We start from the raw sequence: 20,277 nt of genomic DNA, 5'->3' as shown, positions 1-20,277 counted from the left end.
AATATTTATAACAAGCATGTACAGGAATCTTATATGCATATTTACTGTAATACTCAATTTACCTAATCTATGTTAATCAACTCTTCTGTGATAATTTCTCAAAATCTAATTTATGTATGCTCTCTGAGCATATCCCTAAAAATTTCAGGTTTATAAATGTACGCTGCTTTGCTGATCATAAAAGAGTAAATCAAAAGATAAAATAAGAGTCAAATTGTTTTTGTGATTTTTTTTTTAAAAGTTTTACTATTTTAGTACAACTTCATTTTAAATAAATACTGATATTATTATCAGTTTTTTCAACAAATATTTAATTGTGAACTTATTTTCAAATTGATTATTAATTTTTATTAAATTATTCTTTCCAATGCAGTATTTAATATTTAATATAATATTTTAAAATGTTTAAATTTTTTTTTATGTTTTTATATAGCTTATATTTCCTTGCTAGTCATGATAGTACATTTAGTGATGTTGATGATGAAATTTCAAGTGCTCGTTCACCAAAGCCATTTCGAGGAAGATCTAGAAGCTTAAGGTAGTATTATTATTTATTATTAATGTTTAGCAGTTATAAAAATTAGTAGTGTTAAGTATATATTATTAATATTTAATTAATAAAAGTTTAAAGTAGTAAAGTAAAGTATACTACTATTTTAGTCTGCATACTTTTATTTGTGTCCTAAAACTCGTTTCATATATGAACATCAAAATTTATATGTGCATATATCAAAATTTATATGTGTATATATCAGAATTATTACTTTAAATATTTGTTAGATTGTTTTTGTTAGGTATTTAAAAAATAATACAAAACTTATAAAAGGTGCTACCAAAGTGAAAATAATTTTTTATCTTTTATCTACTTTTTTAAATACCTAATATAACTTAAAAACAATCCACCAAACAATTATTAACATCAAACTAGGTTATTGTGAAAAATTTGAAAAAAATTATTTGCTTTGCAAAAAAACATTAACACTGATGCTTGAGAAATTTACTACTGGTTTTTAATTTTAGTTATTACAATATATAATAAAATTGAATCAGTGTTATTGGAGAAATATGACACCAGAATAATATGGTCAGATAGTAGTTTTATTCTCTAACTATATAACTTAAGAATTAATGTAGACTAATATGTACTGGGATGGTTGTTAATAATAATAATAATTACATTGAAATAATAATAATAGGAATAATAATATTATATTTACATTAATAATATTAGTAAAAATATGTAAAAATTATATGTAGGGTAAACAATCTATAGTTTGGCTGTATCTATGAAATGGCCATATTTATAACTTTCATAGTTTAAATTTGTTTGAGCTTTAATTTTTTTTTTTTTTTAATTTTTTTTTACTGTGTTTTTAATAGGACAAATGACTCCTATTTTTATCAATTATTAACATTTAATCAACTTCATTCAACTAATCTTTGATTTTAAAACTCACTATTGATTTTACAGATAGAGTTAGGTTTTATAAACTAATTACTACTAAGCAAATAGGTTTTAGCTCTATTTTTAGCCAGTATAAAAATTTTTTATTGTACTTGTGTTCAATGTTATTTTATAATCATATTTTTGAAAGCTTCATTGTACTTTGACTTATTCATATTTTCACTTAATCATATTTTCGAAAGCTTCATTGTACTTTGACTTATTCATTTTTTCACTAAGTCATATTTTCGAAAGCTCCAGTGTACATTCACTTTATAATTATATTTTTGAAAGCTTCAGTGTACATTCACTTTATAATTATATTTTTGAAAGCTTCAGTGTACATTCACTTAATAAACATATTTTCGAAAGTTTCAGTGTACATTCGCTTTGTAATTTTATTTTTGAAAGCTTCATTTTACATTCACTTTATAAACATATTTTCGAAGGATTCAGTGTATGTTCACATAAGATAAATGTCTAGATAAAGTGAAAGTTTTTGTTATATTTTTGACTTTAAGTAGATTAAAATTTTAAAAGTTAGTTTTTTTAGTGTACGTTCGCTTAGTTAGTTTTTTTAATGTATGTTCACCAAGGTTCTAGAAGGGTCCACTGCAATGGGTGGAGCATACAAGTTTTTTTTTTTTTATTTGCAACTGGCCTCAACACATGCTCTGAAATACAAATCTTGTTTAACAAGATTGCTGTGTGAAGAATTGTAAGTTAAGTATTCTATAGAGATGTGCCACATACCCGACTTGGCCTGGGTTTTTTGGAATGTATATGCGCCAGGGACCTACTTCTGAATATTCTGGCAGTTTTCCTGAATACTCAGAATATATAGATGTGCCTGTTGCCCGACTGTTGTTGTTCCTGTTGGACTCGCAAAAAAAAGCCAGAAAACAAAGACACGCCAGGCACCCCGTACATCTCTAGTGTTCTACCACTATTCTATACTATTTGCTTATGGCCAATATGTTTGTTACAACTAAAAAAATTATTTTTGCATCTAAAAATTAAATCTCATAAAATGAAATATTTTTTAAAATTTCAACATTAAAAGAAGTGAATAAAAATATATAAATGATAGGTTATTCTGTGTTTTATCATTTGTAAACAGCAGGTTATTCTGTGTTTTATCATCTGCAAACAATAAGTTATACTGTGTTTTATCATCTGTAAACAATAGATTATTTTGTGTTTTATCATTTGTAAACAGCAGGTTATTCTGTGTTTTATCATCTGTAAACAATAAGTTATACTGTGTTTTATCATCTGTAGAAAGTAGTTTTATACTGCATTTGTATACTGTGTTTTATCATCTGTAAAACTTTGAAAGTGTATTAGTAAGTAATTAAAAAGTTATGAAAAGATTTTTGGTTGAAAAAACTTCCAAGACAAATTGATAGATCGTTTACCCTATTATGAATTAATAGATTTAATTAGTTATTTTTAATTGTTTTTTTATCAGCCCAACAAGAAATGAAAATGAATTGTTCATACTAAATAAACTGTACATAGAAAGATTTCCCAAGGTAATCAACTTTTTATAGTACAAAAATATAGTATTTTATAAACATAACAGATAAACTTTATGTACTTTGTATCTGTTTAATCAACTTTTTTTTTTTGTACTTTGGTACTAAAGTGCATTCAGGGCACCTTATTGCACAAGAATCGTTTTCTAATTTTCTCCAAAAAAGGTGTAAGCAGCCAACAAATTTTCAATCTTCTTTTGGACTTAACAGTTTTAAGTTACTCCTCTTCCTTTTTCTATTTTAATAACCTTTTTGTTTTCAAAAAATGAGTAATACAAAGGTAATATGACAAGTTTTAAAACAAAATAATTATTAAAAGAAAATTAAAAACTTTTGAGTGCTACTTAGGTGTAACACAAATAGGCGAAATACACAATTGATATGACAAGTATTTTTACTTAAGTGTAACAGGGCGGAATACACAAGTGGTATGACAAGTATTTTTAGGTTTTTGTATTAGGTGAAAAAAGGGACTTAAAATACTTATATTAAACTCCAAATTAACAAAAGGAATTCGATAATCTTAAGCATGAAATAATGAGAAAGCACTTGAATTTTTAAGGATAAATCTATTTGAAACACTTAATGCTGAAAAGTTTTCTTTTAAACAAACATTTTTTTGTTGCTAAATACGCAATTTAAAAATGCATGTCAATATGAATTAAAAAGAATAAGATTTTTTAAAATAAAGGGAATTAGTCCTTTGAGTGTATTACAGTTAACTTATACACCTCAAAACACTGTAAAATACATTGCAATGATGTTGGTTTGCACCAAATAGATCTTTACATCTCAAGACGCATCTAAGGACATCATTTTTGACCTCTGGACACCTCAGGTAGTGTGAAATAGAAAAGACAAAAGTTGCTTGAGTTAATTGTTACAGTTAATTGATATTTTAAATGATAAAAAGTGCTATATAGACTTTTAATAAGCCTAATTAATAAATCTATAAAAGGTTACAACAGAAAGAAATTATTATATCTACTAATTCACCAAAGTTTGCACTCTCTGTGCATCATTTGCTAATGTTTATATCCTCATATTTTACAGCTCATACTTAAGTCGGCATTGCGATAACAGAGTAAACTAACAAAACTATCAACTTTTTAAATTATAAACTAGAAGATAATAAAATGATTTGGGTTCACAAAGAGACACAAGCATGGATTAATGCATTGAATCCAAGCAATCTAGCTTACAATTTTTTTCTTTGTATATATAAAAAATGCATTTTAGTTATGTATTTTAATTAATATTAAGTAAAAAATTTTGGGAAACTTTTATTAACTTATCTTTTCAAGTAAAATAAAAATCAAAAAGCATGCTGTTTGTTTTAAATTTTTGATTTTTTTTTTAATAATAATTCGAAATTATATTAATAAAAAGATATTTGTATTTAGGCTAAACAACAAATGGAGGAGAATTTACGAGTGAGTTTTACTAATTTTTTATTTTATTATTTATTTATATTGGTGTTTTTTTTAAAGCAAATAAAAGCATAAGATTTACACCATTAAACAACATTTAACAAAATTTATTCTAAATAATTTACTTTTTATTAAAACAACTGTTTTTCAATGTGACAAAATTGAAAGACACTTTTGGAAAAAAAAAATTATATAAAATGTCTTTTTTATAAAATGTCTTATGAAAAAACCAACTGCATTTTACCATTTTTTTGAATTACTTTCCTGGAAGTTAAAGAATCATACAACTTTCTTTTTTATGAGATCCCATGCAGATGCAATGTGTGATTTCAAGTCAGTAATAAATCTATACAGTTTTCTGTTGAAATTGTTTACTATTGTAGCTATATGAACACTAGAGCTAGAGAGTAAAAGATGGTCTTTAGCCATTTTTTTTCATTAACAAATTGAATTTTTAATTTACTGTAATCCAAATCATCAATCACTACGACTTTCCATTTGGCACCATTGCTTTGCTACTGGTTCTTTACACAAATTATAAATATAATTCAATCTATTTAGCTATGAAGACAAATTCTTTTTTTCATCAGAAAATACTACTAGTTCTCTTTTTTTCATCTTATGTGGTTGCTTGCAAAATTTGATAGATCAATTTATGTGTTCTGTTGTCAATAGTTGTTTTCACTGAAGTATTTTCACTGAAGTATTTTCACTGAAGTACATAAATAAGCAGTTAAATCTACTTTCGCAGCTATTTAAACAATCAATGTAGTTTCTAATTGTAGTTTGGCTGCATCCAATGACTTTAGCCATATAACTAATGGAATTTTTGCTAAGTTCACTTTTTTCTAGAAGTGTATCGGAATGGAAATTTTGAATTTCGGCCGGAACTGGATTTGCCGATATTGTTAATAAAATTCCGACTGGAGCAAGAATTATATTTATGTAAATTTTCACCTCCAAGATTAAAAGTGAAAGCCTGCACCTCAGCATTATGACTATATAATATATATTTATAACCTATAATATATATAACCTATTTCATTAATTTAATTCTTTTTTTCATTTAAATTTAATATGTTGTTTTTATTTGTTTCTTATAATTTTATTTATTGAAAGTTTTAACTTGCATAATATTTATATTTAAAATTATTTCTTTGTTTTCTATTTTTCCATTTAGGTTAAAATTGGTTAAAAATTAGGTTAAAAACTTTTTTTTATCTTTAAATGCTATATATATTATATATATATATATATATATATATATATATATATATATATATATATATATATATATATACATACATATAGCATTTAAAGATAAAAAAAAAAGTAAATAAAGAATAATGAAAAACCTTATTGCTGCCCCAAACCAAACCCTCTGTCAATGTAGCAGTAACACTCTTGCATGCTCTTCCTATATCAGGTGATATATGTACTAAAGCCCTCACAGCTCCCTAAATCAGTATGATGTTAGATTACACACACAAATATTAAATAATTAAAAAAGGATTGTAACAAAAGTTAAAAAAAAAAAGAGTACACTGTACAATCTACTACAATCAATGATATACTCAGTACATCATTGATTGTAGTAGACTTTTGATCTTTGAAATTTGATATTAAAGTCATGCTCAAAAATGAATCTGTTTTAACTGAAGCAATAATCTTTGCTTTGCAAAATGTCTAGTTTTGTTCTCAAAATATTTAAAAAAAAACAAATTAATGGTCCTCGTGCTTGGGCTTAGGGAAGTGAAATGCATTTTTAAAGTTGTTGTTAATCATTATAAATGGCTTGTTTTTTTTTATTGTTGCTGACATTTTGAGCTTTTATATTGATACCATAGTGTTTTGATTATATGGGAACCAAAAGTAATGATAAATATAACCACCAAAAATATATTCTCATTAAAAAAATAATATATAACTACTTGCTATTCTGTATTTAACTTATTTAACTCTTTAGATTAAAATTAGCATAATATATGCAAATAAGATCTTTTAGATCTTATTTGCATATATTAGCATAATATATACACATAAGATCTTTTAGATCTTATGTACATATAATATGCTAATTTTAATTTTTGCATATATTTGATAAATGTGTTTTATATATTTGATAAATGTGATTTTAGCAATTCATTGCTATGAATTCCAATGACACTGTTGAAAGTAACTTTTCTGATGCAGCCATAAGCTTTGTATCTCATCAAGTAGGTTTCTAATTATTTAGTATCTTATTGTTTGACCTTTTAGTTATTTCTTATCTAATTAGCTATTGTTTTTAGTTCAGTACATAAATTTTAAATTATCACAAATATTTGTTGAAATAATAAAAATATTTTATATTTAACATTATGTTAACAAAATTAAATAAATGCTATTTTAATGTCTAAATTATTTTTTTGCTTCTCATGCTATTAAATTTTAGATTGTTGAAATTGCAAAGACAGTTTTAAATATCTCAGAAGATCCTGAAAAAAATATCACTAGTGGTTTCTTTTATGGAATATCCGAGTCTCTTGATAAGTTACTCCAAGAGGTTAGTCTTGATTAATATGATATTTTTAATTGTGCCAGTTATGTTAGATTATGCTGTTGTATTTTTAGATCCAGACTTTAAGCATAAACTATTTGTTTTTAGCCTAAAAGCATTTAAATCCTAATTTCTTAGAATAAATTACATTTTTTTTTTTTTAAATTTATCTCTTTTTTTTTATATATATATATTCATAAAACACCTATAATCAATAAATCACAAACTGTTATAATTTCTGTGTTTGTTTTTTTACATATTTTATACTGATTTTATTTTTTTAAAAGTTAACATCTTAGATAAGCTTTATAAAATTTAATTAAAATGAAACATCTGGTATAGTATGTAAACTTATCCTCTTTCTTATAATAATTTACAATATTTCTAGGGGTTATATATACCCTCGTTATTCAAGTAATATAAAAAACCGTTAAAAAAACAAATAATAAAACTTCAATGTAATGTGTTCTTGCGTCTTAAAAAAGAAAAATAAGGTTTCCAAAACGACGATGTGACGTATTCACCGTGGTCTTCATTCAAACCGCCTTCACCCGGAGAACACTGGTGAAACTGTATTTCCAAGGACTCTCTCACTTTTCTCTTAAAGTAGTCTTCCTCTACTTTAACAGTGTTGTTATTATTCCAGCCAAAGGCACTATGGCAATTTCTGGAATGCCCCGCTACGGCCGAATTTTTCTATTTTCCCTCAAAAGTATGTTTTTGATGTTGGCAAATGCGAGTTGAAACCTCGAGTTTTGTTTCACCTACATAGAGCTTTCCACACGAACACTCCAGTTTGTAGACTCTTGGGTAAGAGTTGTTGGGAAGTCGAGGCTTGTTTTTTTGAGTTATTAATTGTTGAAGGTTTTTTGGTGATTTAAAAACTGGAGTATAGCCTACACTTTTCAATATCTTTTTTAATTGATTACTTAATTTTGGTACCCATGGTAGAGAAATATAATTTGGTTCTAGTTTATTGATGTTATTGTTGTTGTTTTTTTGATTAGATTAAAAAGTTTTTTAACGTTTTTTTATATTACTTGAATACTGATTTTATATAATAATTCTTAATAATAGTAATAGCAACATTAAAAAATGTTGCAACACTCTCACCTAGTGTTGTTAGACATCCAGCTTTTACAGAGGATTCTTATTATTCTATTCTCTATTATATTACTTCTAACAAACCTACTCTCGCCAGCCAAAGAAAGAATGTAGATGATATTTTTTGAGTTTTTCTAACCCCTTCCCCAGCCTACTGGGCCCTCCCCTTCCTCCCATTTATAAGTTTTGAAAATTTTTTAAATGATTTTGCAATTTTTCTGTAAGAAATAACGCTGTAAGAAATAATACTATAAGAAATAATTTTACTGTAAGAATTAATTTTTTTTCCTCAAAAGTATTTAACAAAAAATTAATTCATTATGTAAAAAGGTTAAAACATTTTTTCCATCATAAATAAATATTAATGAAACCAACTAGAAATCTTTATTTTTTGTTTTAAAAAGAAAGATAATTTTAAAGAAAAGTATTTTTTAAACGAAAACACTTCTTTTTAAAGAAAGAGAAGTGTTTTTATTTAATGAGTTTTAAATGTTTAAATGGAATTCTTTTGTGAGTTATGGTTCTAAAGCATTCTTGATTACTTTTAGTTCCTGGTAATTATGTGCTGAGGTCAGCGAGATGTTGAAAAAGTTTAACCCTCTTATTTATAACAACCTCCTCCTCTTGTTTATAAACCCCTCCCCTCCTGGTTTATTTTGCAAGTGAGAGTAAACGAGTTGCATTCTTTATGTAGTCTTGCTGACTCAATAAAGTGGTCATAACTTGTATAGAGATTTATTGACATAATGTTGACTGATTTTTAATGTTGCACAATTATGTATTATAATGCTTTTATATTATTATTTGTATTACAACATGTATTATAATGTTTTTTAGTGTTTTTTATAATTCATTGATCATAATCATGATCATATGTCATAGATTTTTTTTAATGCAGCATTTTTGTTTATTTTAGAATTAAAATAATAACTACACCTTTTCAAGATGTAATTGAGAACTTGAAAGTTGTAATTAGGGAATTTTAAAATGTAGTTGAGAAACCCAGCATGTAAATAAGAAATTGCAATATGTAATTAGAAAAACAAAAGTTGTAATTAAGAAATTAAAATATGTAAATGAGAATACATTATTTGTATTTGCGAATTCACAATGTAAGCTTATAGGTCATTATAAAAGGTCTTCTGGGACATGCATTTTAATAAGTTAATAATATCAAATTTAGCATTTGTATGCACCAGCAATACAGTAATACAGTAAAGGAATTGAAAGATCATTGTGTTATTTGTCAATACACTATGAACAGAAAGTCTGTTATTAAATTAAATCCGTGCAAGCCTTTATTTTACATCCACTTCTGGAACAACCAGAACCACCTTGTCCATTTTGTAGATATGAAATGCATACAACTGAACAAGTTGAAAGAAAACATGTTTTATCTTCATCAAATGATAGAAGAAGAGTTATTGAGTGTGCTGAGTGAAATGATGATTGGGTCAGAGGCGTGGTGGCCCTAGAGGTTATGCGGGATTCCCGCATGGGCTTTTCACTTTTTTATCTAAATATGGGCCTTTCGGCAAATTTTAATTTTTTCTACATTTTAAAGAAATTCCACAATTATTTACAATATTTATGTTTGCACAAATTAAATTTTATTAATCCCTAGATTTTAAGTCTTCAACTTTGAGCGCAATTATATTAGTATTTTGCATAATAATAATATTGCTCTGAAAACAAAATAGATATTTTAAGACGTATTATGATATTTTTTTCATAAGAAAAATTATGAACCCATAAACGGTTTTTAATGATCGCAATTTTGACAAAATAAATTTAAAAAAGTTCACAGACCCATACTATTATTGTTGGACTTAAAGTAATTGTATTGCGTTTTAATTCATTTAAGAAAAATGTTTTGGTGTTAAATTTTAAATTAAGTTTTATACAAATAAGTATCGAACTCATGTTTTGCATTTTTGTAGCGTTTCGAAACAGATATAAACTTGTTTTATAATAAATAAAGTTTTTTATTTTTATACAGTTTATATTATTGTATATAAATAAACAAACCACTCCGTAATATCCTGTCCTCAGACAGATTAAAAAAAGGATGATGGCTGTGCAAAAAGTACATTTAAAGAAGATATGTTTTTTGCAAACTTTAAATTATGAACTATATAAATACACAAATAAAACCTTTTAAAAATAGCATAAAACCATAATATTTAACGAATTTATTTTAATTAAGGTGTGGGAATACCGCAAATATTTTCAAATACAATTTCATATTACACCTTAACAATTTACTTATTTCTGACACATTTTTATTACTATTAATTTTAGGAAAGTTTAAAATAAATTATAAAGATTCCATAGCTTTAAATTTTTTTATTTTCATTATTTTAATTTTGTTTTATTTTTGAAATGAAAAAACAATAAAATAGCATTTTTGGAAAAAATATGAAATACTTTCAATTAAGTAACTGCTAAATGAAACTACATTATAAAAACTTTTATATTTAAATTATGTCAATAACGGCACCATTTTTAGAGCGGCATTTTTGCTGTTGTGAGTTTATGCGAAAATGTTAAAAAAAGTTAAAACACCGAATAAACAAAAGGATAAACTATCTATAAAAAGAATTTCTAGTTTATGAAGATTTTCAATATTTATTTTAGAAAAAAAATTATATATAATTTTAATAAAATTTATATTATTATACAATAAAATATATATCATTATATAGTAATAGAAAAATTGAAATCTTTGATTTTTGATTTTGTGGTATTACATTTATTATTTTGTGGTATTTATTTTGAAGTATTACAAACAATATTAATAATTACAATATTAATAATTACAAATTATTACAAACAATATTAATAATTACAAGTGTTATCTCAACTTGCTAGTTTGTATTGATGATTTATTAGAATTGGGTCAGTTATATATATATATATATATATATATATATATATATATATATATATATATATATATATATATATATATATATATATATATATATATATATATATATATGTATACATCTTTTTTTTCGTATGGGTCTTTACATCAAGCATATATGGTAACATACCGCATATATAGGCCTTTTAATAAAAATCCCGCATGAGCTTTTTAGAGCCACCACGCCCCTGGATTGGGTGACTCTGGCGCAAACTTTAGGTGTCAAATATAAGACAGCATACAATTGGGTCTGCAGCGGAAATTTAAATTTCATTCGAAGAGGTGGTTTTAAACCAAAAGAATTAACCGATGATCAAATCAATGAAACACCAACATGGATTAAAAGTGACTGTCAGTTGACATTGGTGGCCATTAAAATAAGGGTATTAAGACAATTTAATATTAGCGTCAGCACAACTACAATTGCCAATTACCTCGAAGGCAGACTATTTTCATTTAAAAAAGTGCACAAGGAGCCTACTACAATGAATAGTAATGAGAACAAACAAAAGAGCTGAATGTGTTAGGAACATTAATGAACACATCACAAATGATCATCAGATAGTTTGGTTGGATGAAACAGATTTTAACCTTTTTTTGTAGACAACATAACACAAGGGCGAGTTTCTTCAAAAAGTGCAAACATACATTTTATTGTAGCTATATCAACAAACTTATGTGGTCACGATGGAAACTCGCAGAGGATCATTTAAAGCAGATTCTTGTAACAAGTGGATGTTGGCTTTGTTTAACCAGTGAGTTACATCCGGGAATCGTTTAGAGGATTTGGTCGTTGTATCAGACAATGCTCCATGTCACGCTCATTTGGAAAGGGTGTTTGAAAATTCACTGGCTCAGTTGTTACGATTAGGACCCTACAGTCTAATCTTAAACCCAGTGGAAACTATCTGATTCAAAATAAAAATTAGCTTAAAAAATGTGATTCGCATTCCACCTGCATTTGGTGCTGGAATTATGGAATAACGACTGCAGTATTTAGAAAGAATTGTTACTGTGGCAAAAAATACAATAATGGGAGGTGGTTGTACACATGCTGTACAACATACGACCACACATTACGCAACGATTTTAAGTATGGAAGATGTCCAATTTGGTGCTTAACTGAATATTGCAATGATTTTTAATGACATTGTTTAAATTCAAATTTTAAATTTTTATGTAAATAAATTATTTGTGTTTTATTTATTATTTATCTGAAATCTCAATTAAATTTTTAACAAACAAAAATAAAAGAAAGTTTTAGTTGACACCCAATTGGATTTTCCAGTTACCGCCTAAATCTCAAATGGCTTTTTTATGTTTTTTTATATTTTGTTGATAATATTATTTCCAGCCTTAAATTACAAAGTATATTAGGACTACAAAATTCAAAATACAAAGAACTTTGTATTCTTTATACTTTCCTTAATTACAACTATTATGTTGTCAATTACATTTTATGATTTCTTATTAACAGTTTTCATTTTCTCAATTACATCTGACGTTTCTTAATTACAACTTAAATCTTCTCAATTACATCTTACTTTTCTTAATTACAACATTTATCTTCTCAATTACATGTAACATTTCTTAATTACGACTTTCAGCTTCTCAATTACATCTTACTTTTCTTAATTGCAACTTTCAAGTTCTCAATTACATCTTTAAAAGGTGTAGATATATATTTTAAACTATTTATTTTTTACTTATTGTTGTTTTAGGTTAAATACAAAACAAATAGTGCAGATATTGAGCATATTAACAAAATGGTACCTAGTCTCTTAATGATTTTTTCACGTCCAGCACGACTTCTCGAATGTTTAGAGTTTGATCCAAGTAGTTTTTATACACAACTTGAACTAGAGCAAGTAGCTATTTCAGAGCAACATGTAGACATAGACATGACTCAGTACATACGAAATAAGCTTGGTATTGTTGAAGTGAAACCTGAGGAAACTGAAAAAACTACTGTTCGTAAGGTTAGGATTTGATTTCATTTTATTTTTAAATAAGAAATTAAAAAAAAAAATAGATTGCAAATTTTTTTACTTTTTTACAACTTAGCATTCCATTTTACGAATGTAATTTAGCATTCTATAATTGCTGAACCTAAAGAAGAAGACTTCACGCTTATTAAAGTAATTAGCAATGGCGCATATGGGTTAGCAAACATTTATTTTAAAAGTTTTAAACTTTATTTTAATAACACACATGCATGCAGACGCATATATATATATACACACACACACCCATATATATATATATATATATATATATATATATATATATATATATATATATATATATATATATATATATATATATATATATATATATATATATATATATATATATATATATAAATATGGTCAAAAAGATTCGACCATCCATTATTTAAAAAAAAAAACTGTTTTTGTACCATATAGCACTTGCATTTATTACTAGAAAACATTTTAATTCAAAAAACTAAATACATGATCATAAAAGAAGAAAGACCTCACAGTATAAAACATGTTTTAGTGCTCTGTACAAGCTCCTCAAACTTTTAGAACAGCTTGTATATTTTTACAGCATTGAGGTGACAAGAGACACAATTTTTTGGCATTATTTTATGACACCACGCTTTCATCGTAGTTTTTCTCAGATATACTGGTGTGTTTAGGTTTTGTTGAAAAAAAACTTGTGCTTGAAACTTTTACGCTGTTGAAAAAGAAACTTTTACTTTTAATTTTGTCTAACAGTTTTTAAATCGGGAGAATCGCCTGGCCATTTAGCAAGGTTATTGTATTTTCATGGAGCCGTGTCTTGATAATTTTTGCTTGATGTTAAGTTAGTGCTCCGTAGAGCCAGAAAATATCAAGTTTTTTAATTCAAAACCAATTTTTCTTTAAATTTTAAAATAAATTTTAGAATTGGCAGTCTCACCTTGTTATAAAAGGTGTTCAGTCTGACCATTAGTGTTGGTTGCACCCCAAATCATAATAACTGAACATTGCTTAACAAAAGGTGCAATGAATTGGGTATTGAAGCATGAGTTTGGTGGCTGGCAAACTTGATTTTTGGCAGTGCAAACTGCCTAATTTCCGCTTTACCTGAGAACATGACACGTTGCCACATTTTTATAGTCTTATCCTTGTGTTCCTTGCAAAGGTGCAATCACAAATATTTTTTTAGAAAGGGTTGGTTTTAGATCAGCATGTTAGCATAAAATGTTAAAGTTGTTGGCAAGATGTCTTTAAACTATGGGGGCACTAACATTTGTATTAGGAGGCAGTTGAGTAAAAATCAGAAGAATCTGTAGAATTCACAGCTAAATATCATGTCATCGGTTTTTGGACTGTTAATTCTTGGTCTTCTAGAGGATTTTCCTGAATCAATGCTATCTTTTGGCTTTATGTGCTGAGAGGTATCATGACTCAATTGTCTCAGGCATTTTCAAATGTGCAGCAATCATTTTTGCCTTTTTCTATTAAAAGTTCTACTTTTGTACATTTAGCATGTGATGTTGCATGTGACCATGATGTTGTAGCCATACTTTATGCTAAAATGATTAAATTACACATGGTTTTAATGTACATAGAGCATAAAGGTGTTTTTCTATTGGTTGATAGCTATGCAATTGCCCACGCAATCTATTGGTCATGCATATTTATTAACTAATTGGGAGGTATCTTTCAAAATATGCCAGCATGCATATTTTGCATTTATAAGTAGTTATCTATATCAACTCTGGTCAGATCTTTTTAGCTATAATATATATATTTTATATATTTTATACAAATATATTTTTAGGATGTATATTTTATATATACAAGTCTTCCCGGGAAGTGCATGCGGTTGCACAGCTTGTTTGTCCACATTTAAAGTAATTTTTAGACACACTGACCATGACAGTTAGCGTCTTTTAACTTATAAAGTGTTATAAATTCGCAGCGAAAAGCTAAACTTATCTACTGAGGGAAAAAAACAAAATCTTAAAAAAAGGAAACAAAATTGTAATGAAATATCAAGTTTTAAGTAAATAAACTAAAAAATTTAATAATTAAAAAAAGAAAATTTTAAAAAATTATTTTTTTTATAAAATTTTCATACAGCTTTTGTATTCTTTCTTTTAGAGTGGTTGCTATTTTTTAGCTACCGAATTCGATATAAGTTGATGAAAAAATACATTATCTTTTATAAAAATTTAACAACAATTGAAAGTTTTTATATACAATTTAATCACATTTTTATCAGTTTGTATAATTAATAAACTAATTTGCTAAGACATTAGACCTATGATAAATTTTATTAGGTTTTTGTTTTCTTATGTTTATTCGTTTTGACACCTTTTCGCTTTTAAAAATGTTTTTGCTATATTTGTTGTTTTTTCTCGATACTTATATAATAGGAAAATAAGAAAATAAATTGCTATTTATTTGTAAAATATATTATTTGATTAGTAAATTTTGCAATGATGTAATAAATTAAATAAAAGAATAACATGGTTTCTTTTATAAATGTATTTACCACATTTGATGCATGTCTGAAATTGTTTCTTTTATATTGCCCAATTTCCAATATTTGTAATAACAATAGTTCCTCAAGAAATAAGATATTGGGTTTAAATGTACAATTTAGATAATCTAAAAAAAGTGCAGACTATTTCAATGGGGGTAGTGAAAATAAACAAATATTTTATAATTAAATATTATTATTAATGAATTTTTTTTTAATGAAAAATTCGTTAAAATTTTTTTTTTTTTTACAAATAATTAGGAATTAGTTTTTTCTCTTTCCTGTGCATTGATAAAAACAGTTAAGTTCAGCAAAAATATTTGAAAAACAAATTTAAAAATTGTCAATGTTTCTAGCGTAAATAATAAAGTATTTCCTTAATACACGCACTGAAAAAATTATTTTTTTGACATTTTTTTTTTAATATTCAATTTTTTCAAACTTATTTTTATATTTTATTAATTATATTTAGATTTTCTATTTCATTTAGTCTTCGTTTCTTTTCTTCAAGTATTGCTGTTTTATTCTCTCTAGTTTCTTATAGCTTTATTTTGCCGCAAATTCTTTAAACGCTTACTATATAAAACGTAGTCGAGTTGTTTAAAAAAAATACTTTAAGCGTGGATGAACAAGGCGTGCGACCGCACGCACTTCCCAGGAACGCTTGATATATATATACATATATATATATGTATATATATATATATATATATATATATATATATATATATATATATATATATATATATATATACCATAATATTTATATATACCATATATATTTGTATATACCATATATATTTATATATACCATATATATTTTATACGAATAATCTCATTTTTAAAAAGTCTTCAGTTTGTTTATAGTTATTTTTGAAAGATAAACTTGTATATAATTATTTTTTTTAAAGTTCGGTTCATTTGGTCCGTCATAAAGCAACAAAGCAGCGCTTTGCTATGAAAAAAATGAGTAAACATCATCTCATGCATAAAAACCAGGTATTAGTTAATTCAATAAATGGTGTGATTTGACAGTGTGTTAAAAAAATGTGCGAAATTTTAATTTTATAATTTAAATAATTTAGTAAAAAATGTGCATATTTTCTGATCAATGAAACATAAAAACACATAAAATTAGTTACAAACTGACAAAATAGGAAAGAGTTCAGATAAATGTTCCCATTAACATGATGATAATGGTTCCCATTAACATCTCATCCATTAACATGATGAGATGTTAATGGGGACATTTATCTGAATTTCACTTTTGTAGAATAATTTATCCTGTTTTAGTTACATGTTTAAAAAAGTTGGTTTATTAATAAATTTGGTAATTATCAAGTCTTTAGGCAATATCATTCTTCTGAAAAATTTTATAACTGACTTCACTCAAAGTCTATTGATATTTTTGCAAGTTATTCATATTGGTTTTCTGCTTTATTTAAAATAATTAGTTCTGTCATAATCATATTTAATGATATTTTATAAAATAAATATCATGAGTTTGATTATTGTAATGAAGCAACAAGATGTATTTCATGTTAATTTCAAAATAAGAATCTCAAGGTTCTTATTGGTTTTATATTTGGTCTTTGAATAGTTTTGATTTGGTCTTTGAATAGTTTTGTTTTGGTCTTTGAATAGTTTTTGTCTTTGAATAGTTTTGTTTTGGTCTTTGAATAGTTTTGTTTTGGTCTTTGAATAATTTTACTTTGGTCTTTGAATAGTTTTGTTTTGGTCTTTAAATAGTTTTGTTTTTAATAGATTATGACTATAATGATTTCTAATCAAATTAACTTTTAGTCTAACTTTTTTTAAGAAAAACAAGAGAAATTTTTTTTTTTTATAATAATATATTTTTATAATAATATAATCTAATATAAATAATAATAATAGTTTATATATATATATATATATATATATATATATATATATATATATATATATATATATATATATATATGCAGTGAACTCCTGATATCTCATCACTTTAAGGGACTGAGAAAATAGTTAGAGTTATCAAATGTTAGAGTTATCAGGACCATTCTATAATATAACTTTTTAACGATAAGTGAAAAATTTTGTGTTATCAAAAGTTTTGATCTTATTTTCATTTAATTCTCAATTGCATTATAAATTAGAAAATTTTTTCTTGTCTTGGTTTAGAAGAAGCGTCTCTATCTAATATAAATGAGACTGCATTAAGCTTTTGATGAAAATAGTCACCATTAAAACTGAAGGGCGTATAGTCAAACAACACTTGCAGTGCCTCCCAAAATCACTTGCATTTCATCTTTATCTTCTTCGTTGTCAGCATTATGTTCATTCGCTGTATTTTTTACTTCTTCTATTAACTCTTCATCAGTTAGTAAAGGTGCTCATTTAATTTTCATCTGCAAAAATGACCTTTTCAGCTGTTGTACCTGGAGGCTAAAAACTATCAAGTTTTTTTATCTGATTTTGAAGTTCTTCAAAGGCGTTGTTGTCTTCATCTTAATGGGCAGGTTTCTGTTGATCTTCCAAAATTCCTGCTATTGCAAAACAATTAACGATGGTGAAGGTTTTCACTTTTTGGCCTACAAGATAAATCATTTTCATTGCATCTATAATTTGTAAAACAGGAAGATCTTTTCTTTTATTGATAGCTACAATCAGTCTTTGCATTGCCAAATTAAGATGAATTTTACTGTGCCTTCCACCTCTATAAGCCTCAGATCAAAGATTTAGTGACTTATTAGGTTGCATGTGAAAAAACAATCCAAATTCATCTAGATTATAAATTTCATCAAGTTTATGAGTAGATAAAATTGTAGGGAGAGTTGTTTCCTTCCATAGTGTGGTCATTTCAGCTGTACAATAATTACCCTCTCCACATATTGTCTTGAAAGAAACGTTATACCTGTTTTTCCAATGATCAAGCCAACAATCAGACATTTGAAATCCTTTGATATTAATCAAAAGTTTAACTTAATGAAAGAAAAATAGTAACTTTTACTAAGATTTTTTTTTTTTTTCTTCTAAAGTTTAAATTATTGGTAGTATGTTAGCCATAGGAACAAATAAAATGGTGCAACCTAGCAAATGTTCCGGCTAATGGGGGTTTGAGTGGTTTTTATGAGAAAGTAATAGTGAGGGTTCATAGGGAACTCAAAAGTACTTTGAATTACCAGAAGTTTGAGTTATCTGGAGTTTAAGATATTGGGATTTCACTATATATATATAGTCATGGACAATATATAATATATAAATAACAATCATACAATTTTTCTGTTTGAAATTAATGTAACAAAAGTAAGAAACATCTATGTTTTTATTAAGAAATATGTTTTGTCTATATAAAAATCCTTTTTTATATATATAACATTGTATATATATGTATATTTATAACATTATATATATATACAGTGCTTGAAGTGGAGGAAAAAAACCAACGGGTTGGTATGCTGTAAATTAAAATACCATCCCACCTAATCATTGTTATATATAGAGATTTATAAAAAGGTGGTGGGATGGTTTATACTTTATAAAAAGGTGGTAGGATAGCATCCTACCACATCCCGCCTCACTTCCAGCACTGTATATATATATATACATATATATATACATATATATATATATATATATATATATATATATATATATATATATATATATATATATATATATATATATATATATATTTATATATATCTATATATATCTACTAAGGTTTCATCTCTTTATCGAGCTTGACACTTTCTTATTCTGGATTCTATTCTTTATCTCTGTAAATCTCAAATCCAGCCTTGTATGGAATACTGTTGCCATATCTGGGGCGGATCTTCTAATTAAGACCTTTCTCTTTTAGACAAGGTGTAAAAACGCATTGTAAACATAGTTGGACCTGCTCTTGCAGCCAACCTCCAACCATTATGACATCGTCTTAATGTTGCTTCTCTTTCTCTTTTCTACAAATACTATAATAGGCACTGCTCTAAAGAGCTAGCGTCTCTTGTGCCATCTACTAAAATTCATTCTCATGTTACTTGTCATTCAATGAGGTCTCATCCTTTTTCTGTGACTGTTCCTAAATGCTCCAAAAACTCTTATTTCTCTAGTTTTTTCCCTCGAACATGAGTTCTTTGGAATTCACTTCCTTCATCTTGGTTTCCTGATTCAAATAATTTGTAATCCTTTAAGTCATCTGTCAATCATTATCTTGCTCTACAAACTTGGTCTTTTCTCTTCCAGTAACTTCCAACTCTTATAGTGGTTGCTTGCAGCCTTGTTAGAAGCGAAGATGTTAATATATATATATATATATATATATATATATATATATATATATATATATATATATATATATATATATATATATATATATGTATATATACACACATACATACATACATACATATGTCACCGTGTCAATCTAAACATGCATTTATAGTTTTACTAATGCATATGAAATTTTACCATATATAAAGAAATTTATTTTGCAATGACTTTCCAATGCAAAGACATTCCTATGTAATGAATTTTTCTCAAAAACATACTTAAAATGCTGAGTAAGACCAAATATTATGCTTATCGTATGCTTCTTTTTAACAAATATTTAACCTACTCTCATCTACCTAATTGTAGGTTAAAAAGTTTGATGGAATAAATACACTAATAAAAATTCATAGATTCCTTTGTTGTAATTGTGATGATAGATTACACTTCTATATCCTGTTTACACTAGAGAATTAGAATATAAATGCTTCTACTGTATAGTTTTTACTGTATTTTGTTTTTTTACGGTGCTGTATGTTCTTTAT

General features: G+C 26.1%; 1 protein-coding gene across 20 annotated transcripts in view; it reads left to right on the top strand.

Annotated features, from left to right (window-relative positions):
• The window catches only part of LOC100208413 (microtubule-associated serine/threonine-protein kinase 3), a 95,426-nt gene that overhangs the window by 48,974 nt on the left and 26,175 nt on the right, over positions 1 to 20,277 (top strand). For 8 of the 20 annotated variants that reach the window (XM_065801395.1, XM_065801404.1, XM_065801400.1 and 5 more), the window contains 8 exons: positions 452 to 538; positions 2,916 to 2,979; positions 4,386 to 4,415; positions 6,551 to 6,628; positions 6,847 to 6,957; positions 12,703 to 12,960; positions 13,072 to 13,142; positions 16,390 to 16,477. In XM_065801395.1, the coding sequence (XP_065657467.1) occupies positions 452 to 538; positions 2,916 to 2,979; positions 4,386 to 4,415; positions 6,551 to 6,628; positions 6,847 to 6,957; positions 12,703 to 12,960; positions 13,072 to 13,142; positions 16,390 to 16,477 (787 nt within the window). Of the gene's footprint in view, positions 1 to 433; positions 539 to 2,915; positions 2,980 to 4,385; positions 4,416 to 6,550; positions 6,629 to 6,846; positions 6,958 to 12,702; positions 12,961 to 13,071; positions 13,143 to 16,389; positions 16,478 to 20,277 lie in introns of all 20 variants that reach the window. The other 12 variants (XM_065801403.1, XM_065801393.1, XM_065801399.1 and 9 more) reach the window with 2 other exon arrangements.

The sequence above is a fragment of the Hydra vulgaris genome, chromosome 07 (assembly GCF_038396675.1).
Source record: "Hydra vulgaris chromosome 07, alternate assembly HydraT2T_AEP".
Lineage (NCBI taxonomy): Eukaryota > Metazoa > Cnidaria > Hydrozoa > Anthoathecata > Hydridae > Hydra > Hydra vulgaris.
This window is presented reverse-complemented; position numbering and strand designations above follow the sequence as displayed.